This window comes from Pelmatolapia mariae, linkage group LG23 (assembly GCF_036321145.2).
Source record: "Pelmatolapia mariae isolate MD_Pm_ZW linkage group LG23, Pm_UMD_F_2, whole genome shotgun sequence".
NCBI classification, from domain to species: domain Eukaryota; kingdom Metazoa; phylum Chordata; class Actinopteri; order Cichliformes; family Cichlidae; genus Pelmatolapia; species Pelmatolapia mariae.
The window spans coordinates 16,805,777-16,829,261 of NC_086246.1; the positions used below are offsets into that span (position 1 = coordinate 16,805,777).

General features: G+C 42.2%; 1 protein-coding gene across 1 annotated transcript in view; it reads left to right on the top strand.

Moving 5' to 3' along the window:
- The window catches only part of pard3ba (par-3 family cell polarity regulator beta a), a 189,487-nt gene that overhangs the window by 4,829 nt on the left and 161,173 nt on the right, over nucleotides 1–23,485 (top strand). Inside the window, exon 2 of the mRNA XM_063467318.1 lies at nucleotides 4,771–4,872. Coding sequence (XP_063323388.1) covers nucleotides 4,771–4,872 — 102 coding nt within the window. The remainder of the gene's footprint in view (nucleotides 1–4,770; nucleotides 4,873–23,485) is intronic.

The window sequence follows — 23,485 nt, forward strand, 5'->3', positions numbered from 1 at the left end:
ATTCTTCTGAGGATCAAAGTGTGAAATAGCCTCCCCTTCGCTCCCCCTCCACCACCGCCGCCGCCGCCTCCTCGCCGAGTTTAGCTTCACTAATCGGCCCAGTGCTTCAGCGCTCTCGAGTGGTGCCGTATTTGCTCACCAGAGTGAAGGTGGAGAAGGGGGGGAGGAGGTATCTCTTTAAATGATGGGGGGACTTAATGGTGTAATTTGCAGGGAATTTACTCTTCTAACTGTCACGGTAATTCCCCTCTGCCGTTGACTGACTGACTCCCGATTCCTTTTGTTGTTTATTTCTTGGGAAGAGTGAGTGGAATTACCAGGGATTGACAATGAGGGACTTCAGAAGAACTTCTCTTTACTGCCCTCTTTCCTCCCTAAAGATTACTTTCCCTGTGAAGTGTCATCCGTTCATCCCTTTTCATCACTGGGTAGAGAGGAAAAAGCTTCTCGGGGCCTCCCGCGTGTGCCAGGTGTGCTTAAGCTCCGCTCACTGCGATGCTCATTAACACTTGGACGTTCCCGCGCACTAATCCAGTGATTTGAATGAGTCCTTTTCCCTTAAAAACCACGCTCGCGCCTCTGATTTCACTAAGGTGTGTGCAGATGTTATGTCATCGCAAAAGCACCAATGACCGCCCTTCCCATCCTTTGCTGTTGCTGGCCTGTGCACAAACACACACACACACACAGCAGTAGAAGAATGCCGTCAGTTTTTCAGGTTCGACCGGTTTTTCTGGTGTGGCATCCTCGGTCCATACTGACGTCTTTTCTTTTTTTGTTTTGTTTTTTTGCTCGGGCTTGTGCTACCCTGTAGTAAACATTTTTTTTAAAATGATCAGATTCGTGCTTTGTATGGCGCGGTACACTTTGAGGAGTCGTCAGTTAACAGCTTGTAACCCAAGCTCACTGCTTGTTTTAACGTGTCGTGTGTATTTGCCTCTTATCTGAAAGCAATCTGACTGTGTGGGAAACCTGCGCTCACAGCTACGGACATCTCTCATGTCTGCTTGTTCTTTGTTGTGTGACTTTCCTGTCTGCTTGTAGTCACATTCCATTCATGAGCAGGTGTTCCTGAAAGCACGTTCTTCTTATTCCCTGTGAACTTCTTTTCAGATGACTCCATTTTGATTTCCCAGAGCACGTGTTCGCCGTGTCTCTGCTGTACAGTGGCACAAACGCCTGCATTCAGCTTTGTGTGCAGCCTCTGCTCCACAGCAGACCTTTACATATTGTGTAACACGTGGTACGACCATCTTTGAGAACATGTAGCTAAATAGGGAAAGTTCAGGCACTATTTAGGATCCAGTTCACTGTGTGCCAAACCACTAACTCGGGACAGACCTAAGTAAAGGCTGTGCAGCTTTTTATTTAAATCTTAGCATGTAGACGTCACCAATCTCACCAACAAACTTCTACCGGAGGTTTTTTCCTGTTAAATTGTTTTTTTTCTTTCCCACTGTCACCAAGTGCTTCCTCAACAATCAATCATTTGATTTTTGCAGTTCCCTCGTTATTATTGTAGGGTCTCTACCTTATAATATAAAGCCTTTTAAGGCGACTGTTGTTGTGATTTGGTGCCATATAAGTAAAATTGAGTTGAACTTTTAAAAACGACATAATGATAAAGATTTTGATTTTGAAAAACCGTGTGCTTGTCGTAGTTATTTTCTGCGCTTGCTTTATCTCTCAGAAGTGACACTTACTTTAATGACACTTCTGAGTAGAGAGAGGTTCTGGCGTTTATTGCTGTGATTGATATCCCAGGCTCTCCCTGCCATTTGTTTAAGAGAATAGTCTTGGCCCACTGTGAAAGGAAGACGCTCTCGTTTTGTTTTTTTTTTCTTTTTCCCCTGCGCTCCGTAATTCACATTCGAGTGCAGCCGAGCAAGAAGGAGCTCATTCACAACAGGCCACGGTGATACAGTGGAAGCCGCTCACTGGGTCTCAGCCAAACTCATTCCAGCCTCCGAGGCTTCTCGCTTATAGTCGATACTTTTGCTGGTAATGCAGTCTTGTGTTGTTTAGGACAGATTGCTTATTGGTATGGGCGCTTACTAATAAGCCATTTCCTACTCCGTGCATTGTTAGGAACGATAAGGCTCGTCAAAGACTTCTTTTCTTAGTCTACAAATTTCTTCTAATAGAAATTGTGCAAACCGAACTCCAAATATGAGCTAAATTTAACCCATCAACAAGGATGGAATTGTATAGTTTTTTAAATGTGTCCAATTTACCATCTTCCTACAGGAAAAAACAAAACAAAAACTTGGTCCAAAGCAGAACAAGACCACAGCAGGCTGTGTGCGTGTATGCAGGGTCGCAAAAAGGGGAAGATGTCATTGTTCGTGTACTTCTCCATTGATTATGTTGTGTAAATAGCAGATTGCAGATTGTGGCTTTGTGCATGCAGTTTCCTGTCTGAGGGTGTGTTCAATCTAACTTGCTCATCGGGATCGTAAAACTGGCCCGGAATGTGCCCACCGCTCCCCACGGAGCAGCAAAACTGGAAAAATGTCTTGCCCTCATCGGGCTCTCACATTCTTCTGCACAAACTGTACTGATAACACGGTGACACGTATGTACAATCATATACTTACCCAACAAACAGGAAAACCCACTGTGGAGTAGGGCTGTTCGATATAACGATATATATCGGATGACGATATAAAAACGTCTATCGTTGCATTTTACGCTATCGTTTGTTTCGTGGTGTCGCAAAATAAACTGTTTACGGCAATATTTTTTCATTATTTTGATGGTCACCGTAGTGGCTATATTAATTTCTTAAAGTTCTCTCTTTCTCTTATATTTAATATAACCACACTACAGACAGTCAAGTGCTTGTTTTACCATCGTTGTCGTTAGCAACAACGATGGTAAAACCACCGCGTGTCCGCTTGTTTATGTTCCACATAAACCTTTCACAATAAAGCTCAAGATCCTGTTGAGACTTTTCAAAATAAACTGAATCACGTGAAAGATGCAAAGTATTTACGGATGAGAAGCAAAAAAGAGCCGTCAGGTGCTAAAAAATAAACCTTAGACTCAAACGTTAGAACAGGCTTTTCCCCGCAGCACGATGTGTAATAAATACTCACAAAGAAAACGGCGGCCCTTACAACCTATGTCTAAAAATGTATAGTTTCATGCATCAGTTAAAACACTCGACTCCAGGTACGCGACGCCCAGCTGGAAACACTTCACGCAAGTCGAGCTGCCCGAGATTCACAGAATTTACAGAAAATGTTACATTTTTGTGATTTATATCGTTATCGGACGATAGATGTCTTAATATCGGGATATGAGATTTTGGTCATATCGCACAGCCCTACTGTGGAGTCCAGATTTTTGGCTACTATGTTACATTAGTTGCTAAAAACATAGCACTTATAGTAAGTTGGCCAAAACGGAGCTACAACTAACATTTTTAAAGCTAGAACTTTCAACTGAATAAAGCATGAACACATGTTTTATGAAGACAGACTGAAGGTAGTAGAGCCACGAGGGCTACATAAAGTTTAAAGGCTTGTTACAGTTTTGTAGCATAATGCAAACATTCTTACTTACAGGTATCTTGTTCTGTCTTAGCTGTGGAACTTTTTCACATGCTGCCTAAAAATACATATATATATGTGTGTGTGTGTGACAGCGTCAGAAGCACCTGACTGATACTATGTAGGTCAGTCTGATACTGCCAAAGCAGCCCTGAATTGTTGAGACATCGCCTCGGCACTGTGGACAGGTTCACTGTTAGCAGAGCGCCATGTTCTTTGCAAAGAAACAGCAACGGATCATGCTAGAAAAATCCAAAGAGCTAAAGTTAAAAGTCACACTGCTGTAGCTAAAGCAGAGGGATGAATGCCATGTGAGCTACATCATGATCATAATATTAAATAAAGAATTGTATGAATTTTGGTGTGATCTACATGTTTTGAGTGGAAAAGTAGACTAATCTATTGAAAGCTAATATACCAGCTCTCTAAGTGTTAATAGACTTCAGCATCACACCACTATTATTAAGATATTTATTAGTTTTGACCTCCTGAGCCGCAGCTGCGGTTCTGGGGGTAGAGCCAGTTGTCCTGAAGGTCAGTAGTTCGGCGTTACCGTTTAAGTATGTACTGGTTTGAAACATAGTTCAGATGGGTGGTACACGTCAAAACAACTTTCACTCGAACGCCAGGGCCCATCGTTGTTAGTCACTGCTGCTGATATTCACCTGTCATTGTTTTAAATGTTGTGGTTGATTGGGGTGTTTCTCCATCACTTTGGCGGGGAATGTTTGTTATGACTCTTCTGTAATACCGTAAATGCCAGTTTCTCATGCTTCTCATAGGCTATATAAATGGCAAATATGCTGTGGTAGTGGTAAAGCTGTTGCATAACAGTGACTATTAATTGCCTTTTAGGGTTTCCTGGCATCAGTCAGTGTAATTTGTTTGGATTTAAGACTTTGATCAGTTTTGTTGCTAATAATTAAAGTATGAGCAACGGAAAGTAAGAACTGGATTGTGAGCTAATTGGTTCTTTGTCGATGTCTGATTGGATCGGTGTTGTCTGCTTTTGGCTTAACTATGAAAGACGAAGGTGATGGATTGCAGTATGGGCTCTGTCCTAGATCTATCCATCCATCCATCATTCCTCTTCTGCTTATCCAGTTCAGGATTGGGTTGCAATTGGGTGTTAAATGTAGATCAGTGAGGGGAGTTTAATGCTGATATCTTGATTGTCTAGTAGTAATGTTTTCCAACTTGTGTCTTTTGTTTCCAGCGTGGAGAGACTGCCATGCAGACCCACCACTTGGAGTATATGGAGGGAGGCATCCTGGACATGGATGACCTGCTGAGCGATCTAGTGGAAGACAGAGACAAGGTGAGAAAGAAGCGGACAGACTCGAACTCAAGCCCTGACACTCCAGCAAAAAGATTTCTTAGTTATGTTTTTGCATTGTGTTTATCTGTCTGCTGTTTTGTGCTATCCTTTTCATCCGCTCTTCGTGACATGTGATTGACAGCAGTTTCTCACAGTTGGACAGCGAAGCATGACAAAATGAGTCTTGGCACTAATATTAAGCTGTTTCTTGATTGTTCTTACCTGCCAGGAGAGACAGTATATTACAGCAGAGAATCTGTCATTCTGAGCGCCTTGCGGAGGATTTGTTTGGACTCCCTGCTAAAGTCTCCAGCCCGGCAGGATGACAGAATGCTCAATAAACAAAGTATTTGCGAATCCACTGGTTATGAGAGTCTAAACCAGCTAAAGAAGACGTGACAAAATGAGTTTTCTGCTCTGGAGTGGATTGCGTCGTAGTTTGCTTCTGCGTGGTGTGAAAGCGAACTTTATTTCTCCTCTTCCCTGTGGTTCTTTAGCACGCTGAACATTATAGGCGTCATCTTCATTTGTACTGAAAGGGCACCATTTCAGATTTAAAGAAATCAGCCTCATGCAGAGGGAAGTTCGCCCAAACAGAGCGCTGGTTGGCAGTTGTTCTGCATTCACACACACGCACCAAAAAAAGACACACGGTGGCCCAATTTCCAACAAAGAGAAAATTTTATTCCCTCTGCTAATTTCCCATAATGCATTCCTAAATTGTGCTAATAAACCACCCAAAATCCATATTCATAAGCCCTGGGTCCAGATGAATGATGAATTACCAACACTTAGTCAGCAAAAAAGGCCAAATGAAATGGAATTGGAATATTCAGCCGACCTTTTACAGTGCAATAAGAGTTGGTGTTTTAAGCTGCGTGAACAATAGTGTGTGTGTGTGTGTGTGTGTTGGACTGCACGTTTGGCAAAGTACTCTTTGTGAAAAAGGGGGACGGAGCTAAATAATAGATGTGTAAACTCAGTGAGAACCTTTAGTGGAGGGAGAAATATTTTTTAGCAATCAGAGAACAAAAACTTCATTTTCCGGGCAGATAGAATTCCAATCATAAGATTGGCGTCTTATTTGCGCATAAGGTGAGTCATAGATTTTAATGACTCATTTTCCAACCCCGAGCCTGCCTTTTGTCAGCGTCGTCAAAGCGGCGATGAAGTGTCATAATTGAAATCTGGCGTTTGATCAAACTCTCCCAACAACACGTTAACCCCGACATCGGCGCTCTTGTTTTCCGAGCAAATGCTTCACTCGAACCTGCACTGTGCAGGAACTGTCCTATTTACCTTTGTTACTTTACGCTCCCGGCTTTCACCCAATTCTCTAAACGCCCTTCCTCCTCTCATCTCACTTCTCATTTCATCCTTTTGTTTTTTCTGGTTTTTTTTGCTGCTGATGAAAAGATAGCAGCCGGAATAGGACGAGCGTGCGTGATCTTCACAACGTGTAGTCATCCGACTTATCTCCGGGCTCCCAAGCAGCGTCGGCTCTCACAGATTAATGAGCCGTGCCTGGCATTCTTGATTAGTCTGACTTCCTTTTGTTTGTCTACATTTTTATTACCTCGCTGCAGCCGGCAGATTCTATCTTTAGTGCTTTATTATTATTTTTTTGTTCTGTTATTGTGGCCGGTGCTGTTTCACCATCAATCATACATGAGTGGACCCATTGTGAGGGCCCTCCACCGCACAGCATGGGCCCTGTGTTAGCTGCGGATGCTAATGAGAGATAATGGTTTGCTATTTGTACGCCTAGTGGTTAGCTTAGCCGCGAGTCCAGACCTCTTTATCTGTTTGAGCGCCCCTGACTATTATTCATCCACACTTTCACACACATCTCCGACGTCCCCACCGCCTGGGCCGAACCACAGGCGAACATGTAACGTAGCATGTTAGCATTTATGGGAGGAGTGCCACCGGTGGTTGATGAGGGCGGAGACGAGGGGTCGGCTGTGATTTGATTACACTCCTGCTCCCCTGCATCTGCGACATGCCCGCGCACACAAACATACAAGCATGAGAACACTCTGTGTTCATTAGCCCCCCGACTCGAGATACCGGCCACCAGCCTCCTCATTAATATTAATACCAATCTAATGAATGTGGGGAAGGCCACGGGGTGTTTGCTTAGGTGTGACCACCTATACACAGTACACACTCGCCGAGACAAAAGACCACAGTATAAAGGGGTCACGGTTCAGTCAATTATACTCTCCTCTTCTTTGACCCTTTACTGTGGTGGTGTAAAATGAAGGGGGGGGATCTGTGCCATTCAGTTCTCAGATGACAGCTGGAAGCGTGGTGGGCGGGGTTAGTCACTGACCTGTCAAATGCCCCTCTGTTTTGTTAATGTTGAGGAGAAGCTGGCAGACACAAGTCATATCTGGTCAAGCTGTTTTGGCAAAATCACTGTTTAGAAACTAGTTTGTCCCCCTTTTAACGCGTAACAGTCCACTTTTGAGTGTTTTTCAGTCATGTAGTTAAACACACACGGAGTGAGCTTGCATGTGATGTACTGAAATATACAGCGTTGGATAATGCTACATTTAAAAGTACATTAGTGCCATTAAAGACTAATGTTAAAACTATGTTATTACAGCTTTGTCTACTGAGATAAAGAACTTCTCAGTAGCATTATTACAACCAACCCATTTGCAGTTAGCTGATAGTGTGCATGTCATAAACCTCTGACTTTATGGACTTTACCTTAGCAACTTCCTATTGGTACCATTTCCTCATCGTTAGTGCTACAGCGGTTGGAGACTATCACACTAAAAAAATTGTGTGTTGCCTTTTGAAATGGTTGCTTCACAGACAGGACCAGGTCTGGGACCCCACCCAGTCAGCTGCAGTTTTCAAACCGACCTCAGTGCATCGAAACTGCGATAAAATGGCAGTAAGATGTAGGTAGTGTATGAGATTGTGGTTGAATGGGGACATGTTGGCAATTAAATGCAATCTCTTTGTGATAATATGGCCATAAACTGTGATAAATCAGCAGAAAATCCACATAAGTTGCTGTCTTCATACACAGAAAGTTACATTAACTATTTACATTCAAAGTCCAGTCAGAACTTCATAGATCTGAAACTGAAATTTAGAAATTCCTCCACAAATACCGACACGGTTGCTGTAAGATGACAATTCAAATGCTGATAACACAGATACTTGGCAACTTGTTTTTAGGAGTATAACCAGAATACAACCAGCTGGCAACCAGTTGATCCGAGTCCCCTGGTGCAAAGAAACGAGTTGCTCTCATCGGTGCAGACTGACTCAGATTGATTGAAACGTGTTGCGTGCTACATTGTAACACTAGAAATATTTCAGCATTCATAATTATGTGTACATGCTGTACTATGATTTTTCATGTGCTGACTGTGTTAAAAGCATATTTTCTTTATGTGTTATTTGGTGTTTTAAACTCTTTAACAATCTGATTTTCAGAAGCTTTTTTGTGTGTCAAACGGGCAAATACAGAAAATCAAAACTCATAAAGGATAAGATACCAAAAGCTTTCATACACCACACGACAAAAAAAGGGTTCACTGAATAGTTTGATTAGTATGAGAATGATTTTAATCATACACTGTAGCTTTGACAGTCACCAGATCTCAACCCTTTAATTTGTCACCCTCTGATGGTGAACTATACCGTGCTGTGCAGCAGTGTTGGGCACTAAAAATGGGAATCAGAATACTTCAGTCAGATGATGACTGTGCATGCAGCTTAATCAGACGCTATCAGTCTGGCTTCTAGTTGCTGTTCCCTCGCTTGCTGCAGAAAGCCAACAGAGAGAAAGATGACCTCTTCTGCGAAACGCTACCATCCATGGATTTTTCACTGGGAAATTTTGGAAAATACATTTTTAAAGGGGAATGAAAATCTCTGAGTTTTGAATTGTGGCAGTGTCGTTAACAGTGAGGTGAACTGAAGCGTGATGATTGCTGCTGTGAGAGGAGAAGAGTGTCCGATACCCTCACTGAGAAGACCTATATTAAAAAAAAAAAAGAAGCAATAACATGTATAATATAAGCTTCCCACATAAACTAAAGTCAATGAGTCTGTGCTACCTTATTAGTTTTTTGCAACAGTTTATTATCCTCGAGCTATTGAAACCAAAAATTCCTCTGTGCATGAAAGACCAGTTTTCTTTGCCTTGACTTTCGAAGTTTGGCCCCATATTGTCCCTCTATCCTTTCAAAAAGAGTTATTTGTAGACAGAATGCTTGACGGTACTACACATTTGCCCATTCATCGCTCCTGGAACTGTCTTTTTTTCCCTATTCAGTCCTTTGAGGTCCTGCATTAGTTGTGACCATTAGCCCTATATGTCTCTGTGCTGCACAGGAGCTGTCAGGCAGGCGGTCCAGTGCCAGCATGCTATTAGAGTGCAAGCTATATACAAGCTCTCATGTGTATACATGCCATTATGTGTTCATTGGTGAGATTTGTTTTATTTATTTATTTTTTTGCTGCTATGATTAGAAAGCCATCTCCAATCATTCGTCTCCTTCACCCGCAAGCAGCTCAGATATGAATGTTCGACATGTATGAACATTCTTTCTTGTCACACCGATCTCCCACAGAGTGGGAATTAAACTCAGGGAGCATAACATTTTCTCATAAGTGGACTGTCACTCCTCATTCCATGTACACACACCGACACGTTAATCCACACATGCCTCGCTTTTGAGGGAAAAACACATTGAGAAAAAAAAAATCTCTTCTTCCATTTCATGCTAGCAAATAAAAAAAATCTAATTTCATGGGAAATTTAATAAAAGGAAAAAAAGAAAAAAAACTGGAACAATTTCCTCCATCTCTCTTTAATTAGCCCATTTTAATTACTGCGCCTACAAGGCATCAGTGAACCTTCAGTACCTCTCTCTGGTTGCCTGAATGTAAATGTAAGGGTGCACATCCCAGCTGATCTCGCACTGAAATGTCAACTGCTTGATTACGGGGCCGTTTCCCATCATCCATCTCTTCTGCTTGCATGTCATCATGGAGGATCCAGAGCTAGAAAAATGACTCAGTCACATGGAAATGTGTTATGATATTTAAAGTATGTCTGTGGTGATGAGCGATGTGCTTTAAAGACAAAATGACATGTTTGAATAATGAGCTTATTTAACTGGGGACCACGTAAGGAAAGATTTATACGTGTTATTTTGGAAGTTGAACAGATGTGCACTGAAGTCCGCCAATTATGGTTTCATCTTGCTATGATAAGTCTGATATTTTTTTTTCTATCAAAAGTGTACTGAGCAATGTTTTTATAGCTGAATGTTTTTGTTTTCTCTATTACTCGATTAATTTGTTTGGCATTTAATATGCACAGCAGCATGTGTTTAAAGCAGTATGTATTCCTTTTGAGTGCTGAATAACCTTATTTAGGTGTCTCTTACAGACATATACGCTTAAAAGTGCAGCACTTTGTCCTACTGTTTGTCATTGCAGATATCTAATCAGTGCTTTAAGGCATGTAGAAATGGTCAAAATGACCCGCTGAGAATTAAACCGAGCATCAGAATGGGGAAGAAAGGTGATTTTAAGTGACTTTGAACGCAGCAAGGTTGTTTGTGCCAGACAGTGAGTGGCACTTCTTTAGGTCAAAATGCCTTGTCCATGTCAGAGGAGAGTGCTTTAAGTTTATAGGGAAGACACAGTAGCTCAGAAACCACTCGTTACAGCTAACGTGTTGCAGGAGAGCATCTGCAAACATAAAGCATGTTGAACCTTGAAGCAGATGGACTACAGCAGCACAAGACCACGCTGAGTGGCAGTTTGGTGGAGTCAGAATTTGGTGTAAACATGAAAGCATGCATCGATCCTGTAGATGGATCCCATGATATCATTAGTGACCAAAATCTCAGAAGAGTTATCCCAACCACGGAGAATTGGGGCTGTTCTGAAGGCAGAAGGTTATTAGCAAAGTGTATTTGGCACGAATACAGCTGGTGGTCCTCGTTCTAATACTTGAGCTGGGCGTATTGATCAGCTCTCCATCTGCTGCAGGTACCTGTTTAAAACGGTCCTTCAGAATACCGTCATGAAATGTGTTTAACACGATTGACCTCAGAGACACAAAAAGAACCGACAAGCAAATGCTCCAAGATCCTAGATAGTTCTTTTTTTTTTTTTTTTTTTTAAGGCCTGCAGTATGCAAATTAAAGTCAATAAAGCATCAGCGTAAAGGCTAAATGAGGACATAGAGCTGTGACCTTTGAACTTTAAAACTCAAAACTCACAATGAAATTAAATAATGCCGCTGCAGATTTGATTTGCAGGAGACCTCTCCTTGTAAATGATGTCGGGAGATTTGCCTGAAGTCATTTATTACATGTCAGATGTCAGCCCCTCTGACAGGCGACAATGAGGCTTTACTTAAAACGCGCTAACGCGCCGGAGAAAAAGTTTTAGTGAATGGGACGTGATTGCGAGGTGCAGACGTACTGATTAGCCTTTGACGCTCTGTGACATCTCGCTCCCTCACCTCCATTCCCCTCATTCACCGCCGCGGCGAGGCGCGTTTGATTGGCATCTGAATAGTCACATAACTCTGCGCACTGTGTGAATGGCCGGTGATGAACAGGAGCATGAGGTTCAAGTGCACTGATTAGAAAATGTCACATGCGTGCCTGCCTAATCATAATCTATACCCCCTCCACTTTCTAATCATGATCCACACATCCTTACCTGTGAGGATGGAGTGTGTTCAACACCATGCCTGCCTCACGCATTTGAATATTAATTAGAAGTCATGCGTGTGTAGTTGGAGTTCTCTCGTAGCCATTGTGCTCCTTGTGTTGTCTGCTTAATTGATTTTGCCTATTTTTCCAAAAAAAGAACCTTCATTTCTTAGGGTTTCCATCATGGATGGAGCCTGGGGACTCCAAATATGTTGAGCATTTTAAATTTGATTGTCTTAAACTAAATTGCATACTGGGGGGGGAAATGGGGGAAAAACTAATCATGCATTCTTTCTAAATATTATCTATCCATTTCCTGAGAATAATCACCCCAATTCATTACTTCAAAGTCACGTAACGAACTCTGTCAGAGATGCCCCTTGGATATGATGACTTCTAACTCAATTTTGACTTTGTTAACTTGTGAGTTTAGACTTGAAGAATGAGTTCTCTTGAATCCAGTATCTATCTGTGACTATAGCTTGGATAAGCCAGCCCCGAACTATTAACCAGTGTCCCCAGACTAGCCAGTGGATTCCTAGATTATATGGAATGGGACTTTATGACATTACAGTGTTTGCTTTCAACAAGACAAGCCAGCTAAAATGATTTTTTTAAAGCTTTTCTTTGTGGCTTTTGACGCTCACTCAGAGCTGCAACATTTATGCATTACCAGAGAACGTGTGCAGGTGTTAGATTGTCATTGGATTAGATAGTTTCACCCTGCTGATGATGTTTGGTGGCAATAGCAATGTTTTTTTCATTTGAGACGAATCTCAGGATCAGACATTTGATGTGTGTGCTCTGCCGAGGAGACTGAACTAGAGTTCTGGCTTAGATGTGCCAGCGTCGTGACAACGGTGCAGGCCAAAGTTAAAGTTATGTAAGAGGCTACTTTAAGAATGTTAAGTAATCTTTTTAACCGATTTAACACAATAATCAGTTCTCAAACATGCTGAAATGTTGGCCTGTATTCAGAAGGTACCAATGCAGAACTAACTCTGCAACGATGCTACTGTTCTCAAGGAAAGAGGTGTTACTTGATGACTGTGTTAAGCTTTAAGTCTTTTATCCGAATTGTACCTGATATTTAAGTAAGAAGATACTTTTGGCTGCTCCTTTGCCACCACAGCATGTTCGATTTGGCAGTTTTACACCTCCTTCCTTGATACAAACCCAAAGTGGATTTGCTCCTCTGGCTGGAATTGAACCAACAAATGTGTTAACTACTATACTATGTGTGCATATGTCTAATACTTAAAGAAATCTAAGAAATTAAGATATTATTCTTTGTCAGTATTTCTTTGAGCTGTTGACCAAAAGGCCTGGACTGCTAACAACTTTTCCCCACCTTTGTTGCATTCACTTACTCAGTAATTACACTTTAAACAGGCAGGATGAGATGCTTTCTCACTATAAGCTTTGTGAAAATAGGATTTCCTGCAGAGCTAATGAGTTCCATGGAGGGAAGATGCTTTTTTTTTTGTTTCGTTTTTTTAACTTTATCGACTGTATACTTATTATGCATTCTTGTGAACTTCAGTGATGAATTTATTTATTCGATATTCTGTAAACATGCAAAATATTGAATGACATTAGATTATCTCTGCGACAGACTGTTGCCTGCAGATCAGATCAGACATTAGCCGGGTTGCCCGACGGGATTCGGTCACTTGAGCTGATTTGATCATATCTCATCAGCCGCGACCTTGATTCAACCCTCCCATGTGAGCGCCACAACAGCTCTTCATCTGATTATATTCAATTAACAATACCCCCTACACACACACACACACACACACACACACACACACACACACACACACACACACACACACACACACGCTTTTTTACCAAAGTTGGTTTGATTGCAATTAACCACGAGGGAACTCAATGAAGGCTTAAAGAGAAATAATTCTCGCTGTGCCTGTCTGCTTTTCATTTAACTGCACGCAAGTTGCACTTTGGAATTTTAATTTCTTTAGATGATCCATAGCTCTACCTTTCGACTTTGAATAATGGCACCTCTCCAAAGTGATTTGTCAGTTCACTGAAGCGAAGCGACTGGGATTCGGCTCGGATAAGGCCCATTTCTGTTTCTTTGCATAAGTTTGTGCGACCCATCAAGAATACGCTCGGTCATCAGGAGCGTCAGATCTTTTCGTCTTTGGCTCTCCTCCTGCTCTTAATCATAAGGCTTCTACGTTGCCCTCTTATGTCACCATCACACCACCCATTAGTTTCTAATGGAGCGAGGCGATCCGACTGTAATCTGACTATCCCGTACCTTCCTGTGGTCTGGCAGGAGGCGCCTGAGGGAGCGGACTGCTTGCTGGACTTCTTTTTTTTGTCCCTAATGACACATGCATGTAATCATTGTGATTGAGGAGGTGATCTGCGCCATGATCATGTCTTTCAAATGATGCGTGTAATCCAGACCTGATATTTAAATTTCAGCTGGTACAAAATAAACAGACATGTTCAAATTCAGTCGCAGCGATGTTGTTGTGAATCTGCAGCTTGCGCCATGTTTGCTGTCAGTTATTGGCTTCACCACTTAGCGATGATTTTGGCACAGCAGCCCGCAGAGCAGCTACTCATATCCAGCTAATGATCTATTATAGATCAACTTGTTTACAGCAAATCTGCTCTCTGACCTTACCAGCCTCTCGCCATCTGTTTTCCTAGATGGCACCGCCCCAGAGCAGTGTATATTATGTGTGTATGCTGTTTGAGGGTGTGTGGAAAACGCGCCGAGTGTTTTTCCCCTAGCTCTCTCCCAACTGCTAATAACTCAAATCAGCGCAAAGTCACACTCCCGGACGTGCGTTCGTATGTCTGAGGTTGAGTGTGTGTGTGTGTGTGTGTGTGTGTGTGTGTGTGTGTGTGTGTCTACTTCCGAAGCAACTAGAGGATAAATGCTTGCAAATACTCAAATCCGGCTCATTTAGGTTAAATATTTAATGATTCATGCTTCAATTACACAGCTAAAACCACATCTGCGTCCACTGTAATGCACACAAAATCACACTTTCCTGCAAGAAACACACACTCTTATTGTTATCATTCATTTTTCCTGCCTCTCAACCTCATCACCTCACTGATTGGCCTAATGAATGGAGCTCTGCGGACTGTAATGTGCCTGAATGGGCCACTCCAATTATTAGCCCGCCTACGTCTGAGACGGGAAGGACATATGGAATGAAGGCGAGATCATTTTATGAAGATTTTGCATGCAGAATGAATCTGCTGTTATGAAAACAAAATGCCTTATAGCACTTTCAGTGCACAGTAAAAACAAAGTACTTAAAACTGCAGTTTGTTTTTGTTGTTGCTGTTGATCTCACTGACATCATCCAGAGCCAAGGGTAGGAAAAAACTACCTGAAGTCTGAGCTTTTGGTTCATATAGGTTATTTGTATGAATTCCAACCTTATATTTGAAACTCTGAGCATGTTTGACATAAGCATCCAGCATCGATGCATGACAGAAACTAAGGAAAAGCTTAGTCGTTCCTCTTTAAGTAAAAATAGCTCACAAAAAAGCCATAATACAGCTTGTGTTTGTTGTTAATGTCCGCACTCAAATAATAATCTTTCAGGAGACGCAGATGTGAAATGTAAAATACAGCTACATTTATTATAGAAGCACGTTATCAAGGAGAAAAGAAACAAGCACAGGTTACAGTAGTTGTGGTCATCCACTTCTGAAGTATATCTTTCCACAGAGAGTCTTTTTATCTGCTCGTCTGTGTCTGCTCTCACTTCCAGATAAGCGAGCACAGTAAGTTTCTGTACTATCTCTCAAATTTGATAATGAGCACTGAGAATGTCCTTGAGGCCTGCAGATACAAAATAGAGGAAGATGACAAATAGAGGAACCAGTGTCAGGTCACTGTGCTTGAGAATCTCTCCACTAATGTTACCTTTTCAGTGGATATAAATGCCCCTTAATCAGAAGGATAAGAGTCAGGAAACATAATCTTATTACCCAGGGGAAGAGTGTGGTTTAGTTGCTGTGGATAAGAACAGGTTTGAGTTATTTGAAGTCAATATGTTTACAGGCGTGCAAAATAAAGGGGGGTGTCATGGGGGGTACTTAGTTTTCACAGGATTATACAAAGTGCTGTGGGAAAGCTTAAGTACACCCCATGATTCAGTAGCTTGTAGAACCACCTTTAACTTTTTAATTGTTTTCAGTCTCTCATAAGCTTGTGGAGACATTTTTGGGCAACTCTAGTACACAACGTCGCTTTACTGTTGCTTATACTGAGGTTTGCAGGCATTTATTTGGACATGGACTGGTCCATTGCAGCACCTTGAGTAGTATCATTGTCCTGTTGCACGAGCTAATTTTATACATGCGTTTAGCTGGAGGTGGCAAAAGTACAGACTTTCATGACCATGTCTACCAAAACAACCTGAAGGAAAATGTCCAGCCGTCTCTTCGTGACCTCAAGCTGAAGCACACTCTGATTCTGCAGCAGGACAATGATCAAAAACACACTAGCAAGTCCACCTCTGAATTGCCCTGTCAAGTCCTGATTGGGATGCTGTGACATGACCTTAAAAAGTTGATTCATCCTTGAAAACCCGCCAAAGTGGCTAAATTACAACAATTCTGCAAAGATGAGTTGGCGATGATCTGAAACATTTAAGTTTGACAAACATACAAAAACATTGGGAATCAGGAAGGAGGCAAATACTTTTTTACACCACTGTAGCCCTCGGGCTTTTTGCAGTTTCTCCGAGTGTTGCATACTCTGACCTTTCAGTGAATTTGTTGGGACACACTCTGTGTCCTTGTGCTAACACACAACTGAATGCTCCAGGCCTTTAAAAGGCCAAAACTACTAGTTTTATCGAGACGCTCACACCGGTGATTAGCCACTCCTGGCTGCTACTTGCCGTCTTAATTCCGGTTTTAACAATAAGGGTGTACTTAGTTTTCCACAGGACTGCACAGAGACCTGTAAAAAACATGACTGCAGCAGTTGAAATGGTTCGACATTAGTTTTTATAAATTGCTTTCAAACTTTTTCTTTTTTTCATTGGGGTTCTGTCTGCGGGGCCAAAAAATTCTGGCATTAACAGGCATCGATAGGCAGAGAGGCGGGCTTCAGCCTCTACAAAGATAGTTTTGTGTTAATGTTTGGCCGACAACACCGTTAACAGCTGTGTGAAGTGGATTTCAGGATTTTTCTCTTCACTCGGGATAACAATGTCGGATGGTGGTAAAATCATTTAAGCCTGAGTCTTACAGGTAAGATCTACCAGATTCAAATTTGGCAACTGTGGTTTGTATACAAGCCTTGAAAGCTGTGACTGAACACAGAAAAATCAGATTACTTTATGCTGCCCAAAACATCCCATTTGTTTATAATACAAATGTGGGTACATGCATATCATAAAGTATTGCATAAACAAAGTCCTATATTCCTATGATATGAAAAGGAAGAACTGATTAAAGATGATGTAAGATTTAAATGGATAATCGAGTCATTGTTTCAGCAGTCTGTTTTGCATGGACTGTTAATTAGCAGCTCATAGGAGAGAGAGAGAGAAGTGCTGGTTTAAACACATCATGATGTCTTTTTTTGCAGTCAGTCTTGGCCGTGTAGCACGAGCCTCCTTACAGCTATATGTGGTTTGATGGGGGCTGTCAGCTGGTGTGTTGCACTTGGGATGTAATGCAGCACAAATCTCACTTTTCCTCTCCAGGCTTTGATGTTGAGTTAATAACTATCTAATAAGACCTGATGGTAGGAACACGTATGCTGATGGGTGTATAGGAAAAAACTGCAGGTGAGGCTTTCTTTCTTTTTTTTTCTCCCCCCCTCCTACCACCTTCAGGCTGTGAGCAATGTTGGCTCTCCATGGAAACGGGGAAGTGCAAAGTGTCATTAATGTGTAGTTCATTATCTGTATAAGCAAGCTCTGTGGTGAAACAGCCCCTCAACAATCCAGGGGGCAGCGATACTTTTAGGCAAATGGAAACCAAAACGAAATCCGTTTTTTATGACGTGTGTTTACAAAGCAAAGAGTGCGGATTTTCCTTTGAATCATCCCGAGCGTTTCCAAAGCTGTGCTTGCACAAGGAGGAGGGTGACGGGCAGAAAGAAAGAGGTGACGTATTGGAGGAAAGCTCAGTGTCGAGGGAGGGCAGATGGAAACGGGGGGAGGAGCAGAGAGCCACAGGTGAGAGGGCGCCAGCCTCACAGCTCAGAGTTAATCACTCCTTCTATTTCTCTGTCAGATCCCGAGAGGAAGGAGGGAGGACGGATGGGGAAGAAGAAGGAGGGGAGTTGGAGGGAGCAGCTGGCCTTGCGATGGCCACGGGGAGAAGAAAGCTGATTATTAGACTCTGGCTCTGACTGTTGGGGAAGAAAGCTGGATGTGTGATTTTTCTTCCTGCGTTTGTGTGGGAATGTGTGTTTATGAACATTTATGAGGACGGGGGGGGGGGGAACAGGGGGGTTATGAGTTTGTGTGTGTGTGTGTGTGTGTGTGTGTGTGTGTGTGTGGTTTTTTTTTTTTTTTTTTTTTTTTTTTTTTTTTTTTTTGTCAGTGTGTCGTGTCCACACATGTGAAACAGCACCAGTGTAACCACCGCTGATGTGTTTCGTGCTGCGGGAATGATGAACGAGCCGGTGTGATATTGGTGTTGCCGACATAAGAAATACGAGGCCCGGAGCTCCCTCGTCACCCACCTCCCTCGCTCTTTTGCTCCCTCATCTCCTGCTGCCGCCTTCCTCCTCCTCCCCTTCCACATCTCTCCCTCTCTCAGCCTTTCTGGCATGTGTGACATATGAAGAGTTTGCCCTGTCCCTGTGAGTGTGCTTATATAATAATGTGGCCGGCACCTCAGCGCCTCAGCTGGTGTCTCGCTCTTGTGTACGTGTGTGTTTAGCAGCGATTGCGCTCCCAGTTGGACCACACGTGCTCCATCACTATGACTGCAACAGCTGCTAGGGGAGAGAGAAAAACACTGTGGCATTATGTTTTGGTTTTTTCTAACTTCAGACTGAACACAACACCAAAATCTTCCCGTTTGACCCTCGACACTTCGTCTCAAGTCCAATAAAGCACGCTCACTGTTGATGCTGCCACACTATCCTGGTGTGGTCGTGCGTTGGCACTTTGTAAGTGCTCCGCAGAGCTTTCTAGAGCCATGCAAATGGGCACCAATGCAAGATATTAAATCCGGCGTGCCTCAGTTTTACTCAAGCTTTTCGTCAGCAATGCTGTGTGCATGTGAGTCCATTAAAAGCGGCCAATCATAAGAGGACAAGTTTTTATCTGCGCTCACAAGATGTGGCGGCTGGTTTGTGCACTTGTCTCTTGTGAGTTGTGAGTCTTGTGCCATAAGATGGAAAATATACATTTGTGAAATCGCCTGCGATTAAAGAAGTTGTGAATAAGTTTCCTCACTTGTTCTTGCTAGCGCAACATTTGTTTTACAGCTCAAGTGTCCTGACTTTCTGCCTCATTGTGATCACACCGCTCTGAGTAATCTTATATTTTCTGAAAGAGCTCAGTCAAAGCTGTTTGAGCTCTGACTAAGAGCAGAGACATTAAAATGGACTGTCGCTCTCTGCGCTGGAAGTATTAACATCACGCCCTGGAGAGAAGAAAATGACTCCACCGGCAGAGAAATTAGTTCCATGCGACAGAGTATACCCTTCAACCTGTCTGTGTGACGTTTTTCAAACAGCTACCCTCTTCTGATGATTCCTCTCCACCTTGTGCGTAAGACTGAAGAGGGAGCGATGATATAAAGCAGGAAAAGGAAAATCCCCCGCCGCGACACATTTATCATGACTTTAACCTGTTCCTTTGTTATCCTCAAGCTTTTTTTTGTTTTGCTTTTGTAGAAGGAGTTGTGTGTTTATTTGAGACAGGAGAATGATTTTGTCTTTAAAATTATCATGATTTAAATGCAGTTGTTCTGCCTCTGGAAAAATGAGTGTTTCCAAAGTTCCATAAAGGAAACCATAAATTGAGTCCCCGTAAGACAAATTGCAACTCCATCTCTCCCGCCTCGGGTTCAGGCCCCTGTTTTGTGGCGTCCCTCTGAGAGCCCGAGAGGATGAGCAGTCAGCCTGAGCCCCACATCTTAACAATCAAAGCATTTCATGCTGCCTGTGCAGGCGTATCCCTTTCTGTGTTTCCCTGCAAAGGACACCTCCATCGTCTCTGATGGGCAGTTTAAAATCATAAACACCTGTCTCCTGAAAGACTAAACATGATTCAGTTTATTGTTCTTACAGCCCGAAAACACAAACCAAAAAGTGCTAGCTAGCTTTGTGAAGGGCTCCACCCTTTGTTCCAGCTCTTCATTGGAAACGATGGCACAGTGATCCTCCTTGAAGATCATTCTTTTTATGCTCCCGTAGTTAATTCTCAAATCTTTGCATTAAAATAAAATCGTCCCACCTCATTCAGCTAAATTCAGTTCATCTCTTAGAAGAAAAATATAAATGAAAACATGTACTGAAGCTCAGCTCAGAGTGAAAGCAGCCAGGTTCTGCTTTCACCTTTACATTGTGCTGCGTTCCTGTTTGTTCATCTTTGCAGACAAAGCAGGTGTTTATTAACCCGACTTCACTCGCTGTGTGCACCAGTGAGCCTTGGCCGATCATGACCCTGTCGCTGGTTCCATACTGTTCCTTCCTTGGACCATTTCTGATAGACACTGACCACTGCAGACTGGGAACACCCCACAAGAGCTGCCTTTTTGGACCCAGTCGTATAGCCATCACAGTTTTGGCCATGTCACTTGCTCCCCTGATATATCCCACCCACTAACAGGTGGCATGATGAAGCGATAATCAGTGTTATTGACTTTCCCTGTAAGTGGTCATAATGTCTTTCGTCCAGATTAAACTTCAGACTGCACAGTGCAGGGAACAGCTGTGATTGGCACATTTAGAGAACACTTGATTTGCTTTGGTTTTGAATTCTTCTGGTGGAGCACGCACTTTCAATATTTCTTGATCATGTTTAATTGTGTGAAGCCACATTGTGATTAAAATTCCACCATCTCCACCAACAAACAGGATCCTGCCAGACGCACGCCGACCACAAATACGATAAAACACATTAGAAGAAAATAAGAAGCTTGAGGGGTTTTTGCTTCATTTTTAAACTATTCTTGCAAAGAAGAGAAGGGTTGTTATAGGAAACACATTTAATTTAAATTCTAATCTAATAAATCTTTTTTTCCCCCTCATATTTAAAGTACAGCATTTTGAAGTAGTTGGGAAAGCCCACCTAACCTGAACAACACTTCTCTGCACATTTCCTGCTGTGTCTTATAAAGAGTCCCACAATTCTTTGTGTAATATCTGGGGAACGAGGGTGACTCCTTCCTGTAAGAAATGTGTTTAATTAGTAGTTTTTAACCTGAGTTGCTTTTTTTAAAAATTCAGGGCTCACACAAAGTATTCAAAAAAACCTTGTAACCAGTACTGGAGGTGAGTCGTGTCCTCTCTAACACTGTAACGGGTTCCTGATGCCTGTTGTTTTTTGTTTCGTTTTGTTTTTTTACATTGTGGAATTGCAGTGTCTGAAGTGTGGGAACTGGGTCAGCATTTGCTAAATTTGCATGAATGCAGATGCTTAGATCGCTGCACCAACAGACGGAGGGATTTACTTTGGTGCGTTAGTATTTAGATCAGTCTGTCAGAGGCATCAAAGAGACATTATGTTTAATGTGAAAGTACTAGCTGCCATTTGGAACTGCTGGCACCTCTTCAAACAGAAACATTTAGAGGGTCAAGTAGTGATGTCTCCGTATATGATTCATTATTTTGAAGCAGTCTTTTACCACAGGCCTGACACTTTCGATTAAGCGTTTGCTCGAGCGCTTTCGTTTGTGAGTGGGAGACTGGATGCGTCACTTTGGCCGCCTTTGTGGTTTCTTTTCTAATCTTACATGCTGCTTGTGTGCGCAGTCATTTCTCACTGTGTGTGTGTGTGTGTGTGTGTGTGTGTGTCTGCAGGCCCATAGCCAGGTGTGTGTATATCTGAGTGGTAATCCCCCACATCTGGTACATGTGCTGTATAGATTGAGGCTGGAATAGAAGCAGGATTAGCTCTGCTCTCACTGGTAATACAACCAATTTTCTACTTGTTTAAATAACACAGGCTAAACATTCCTGTGATGGCCCCTGCAGTGCCCTGAAAGTCTGTGGCTGTGTGCAGGTGAAGTGTGTACGATACTTAACAGTTGGGTTAGTCTTTGGTATATGCCTGAGTGACTATCTCTGTGAGACAAGTCTGAGTGTGTGATCCCTGCTTAATGTTAGGTGTTATTTTAAGGGAAAAGCTGCACTCCACACTCTGGAAACACAGATTTATCTTATATTTAATGCACATATCGTTTGTTGTCTCGGGGTTGGTAATTCAGTGCATTACATAAAAAGCCGGCTGCAAAAGTGTTTCATCACATACAGATATTTCCAAATGGTTTCATTGGAGTTTAAATGCAATCAGTTTCCATTAGTGCTGCACAATCAAAGTACAGCATGCGTTAAACAGTAAATCTGAGACTGTATTGTTTGGGGCTATAATACAGTGGTGCGAAAAGTGCTTGCCCCCTTCCTGATTTCCAATGTTTGTCACACTTAAATGTTTCAGATCATCAAACAAGTTAAATATTACAAAGAGACACAAATTAAGGGTAAAAAACACCAAACCCACATGGCCCTCTGTGAAAACTGATGTCTCGTCAGTCCACAGAGTATTTTCCCAAAAGTCTTGGGGATCATCAAGATGTTTTCTGGCAAATGTGAGACGAGCCTTTGTTTTCTTTTTGGCCAGCAGTGGTTTTCTCCTTGAACTCTCCCATGGACGTCATTTTTGCCTGCTCTCTTTCTTATTGTTGGATCATGAACTCTGACCTTGACTGAGACATGTGAGGCCTGCGGTTCTTTAATGTTGTTCTGGGGTCTTTTGTGACCTCCTGGATGAGTCGCTGATGTGATCTTGGAGTAATTTTGGTCGGCTGGTCACTGCTGAGAAGGTTCATCACTGTTCAAAGTTTTCTCCATTTGTGTATAATGACTCTCAGCGTGGTTTGTTGGAGTCCCAAAGGTTTAGAAACGACTTTGTAACCCTTTCCCGACTGGTAGATGTCAGTGTCTTTGTTTCTCAGGTGCTTCTTTACTTTCTGTCATGATCCTTCGAGATCTTTCTTGCTTCACTTTGTGTGTTTATTGAAACTGAACTCAACTTTTCAAAAAATCTGGTTAATCACTGTTAATTCATGATTTTACAATTACTTTTTCACACAGGACCAGGTAGGTTTGGATAACTTTTCTCCCTTAATCAGTGAAATCATCATTTAAAAAAACTGTGTTTTGTATTTACAAGTTATCTTTGTCTAATCTTTAAATTTGTTTGATGATCTAAAACATACAAGTGTGATAAATAAGCAAAAGACTAAATTCGGGGGAGGCACAAACACCTTGTCACTCCACTGTATGTTAGACGGTCATGATCAGTGCTGTGGATCACCTTTTTCTTTCTCTCTCAGTCTACACACACTGATATTTTGATGTGACCTTCTTGTTTCAGACTGTCAACAGTGGTTTGTATCTTGTTGTAAACCCTCTGTATTTCCCTTCATGAAGGCGGCTCTTAATTTTAGACTTGGATAATTATATACGGCTCCTTCTTCGAGAATGTCCTTGACTTGGTTAGATGTTGTGAATTTGTTTTTCTTAACCATGGAAATGGTTCTGTCATCATCCACTTTAGTTGTCTTCTGTGGTCTTTCAGGCCTCTGCGCTGGCCAGTCCAGTCCTTCAAAAGAATGAACCAAATTGTTGACGTGGCCACTTCTATAAAGTTTTTTTCTATGTCTCTGTTAGTTTAGTTTTTAATGATGCCTCCCTCACGTAC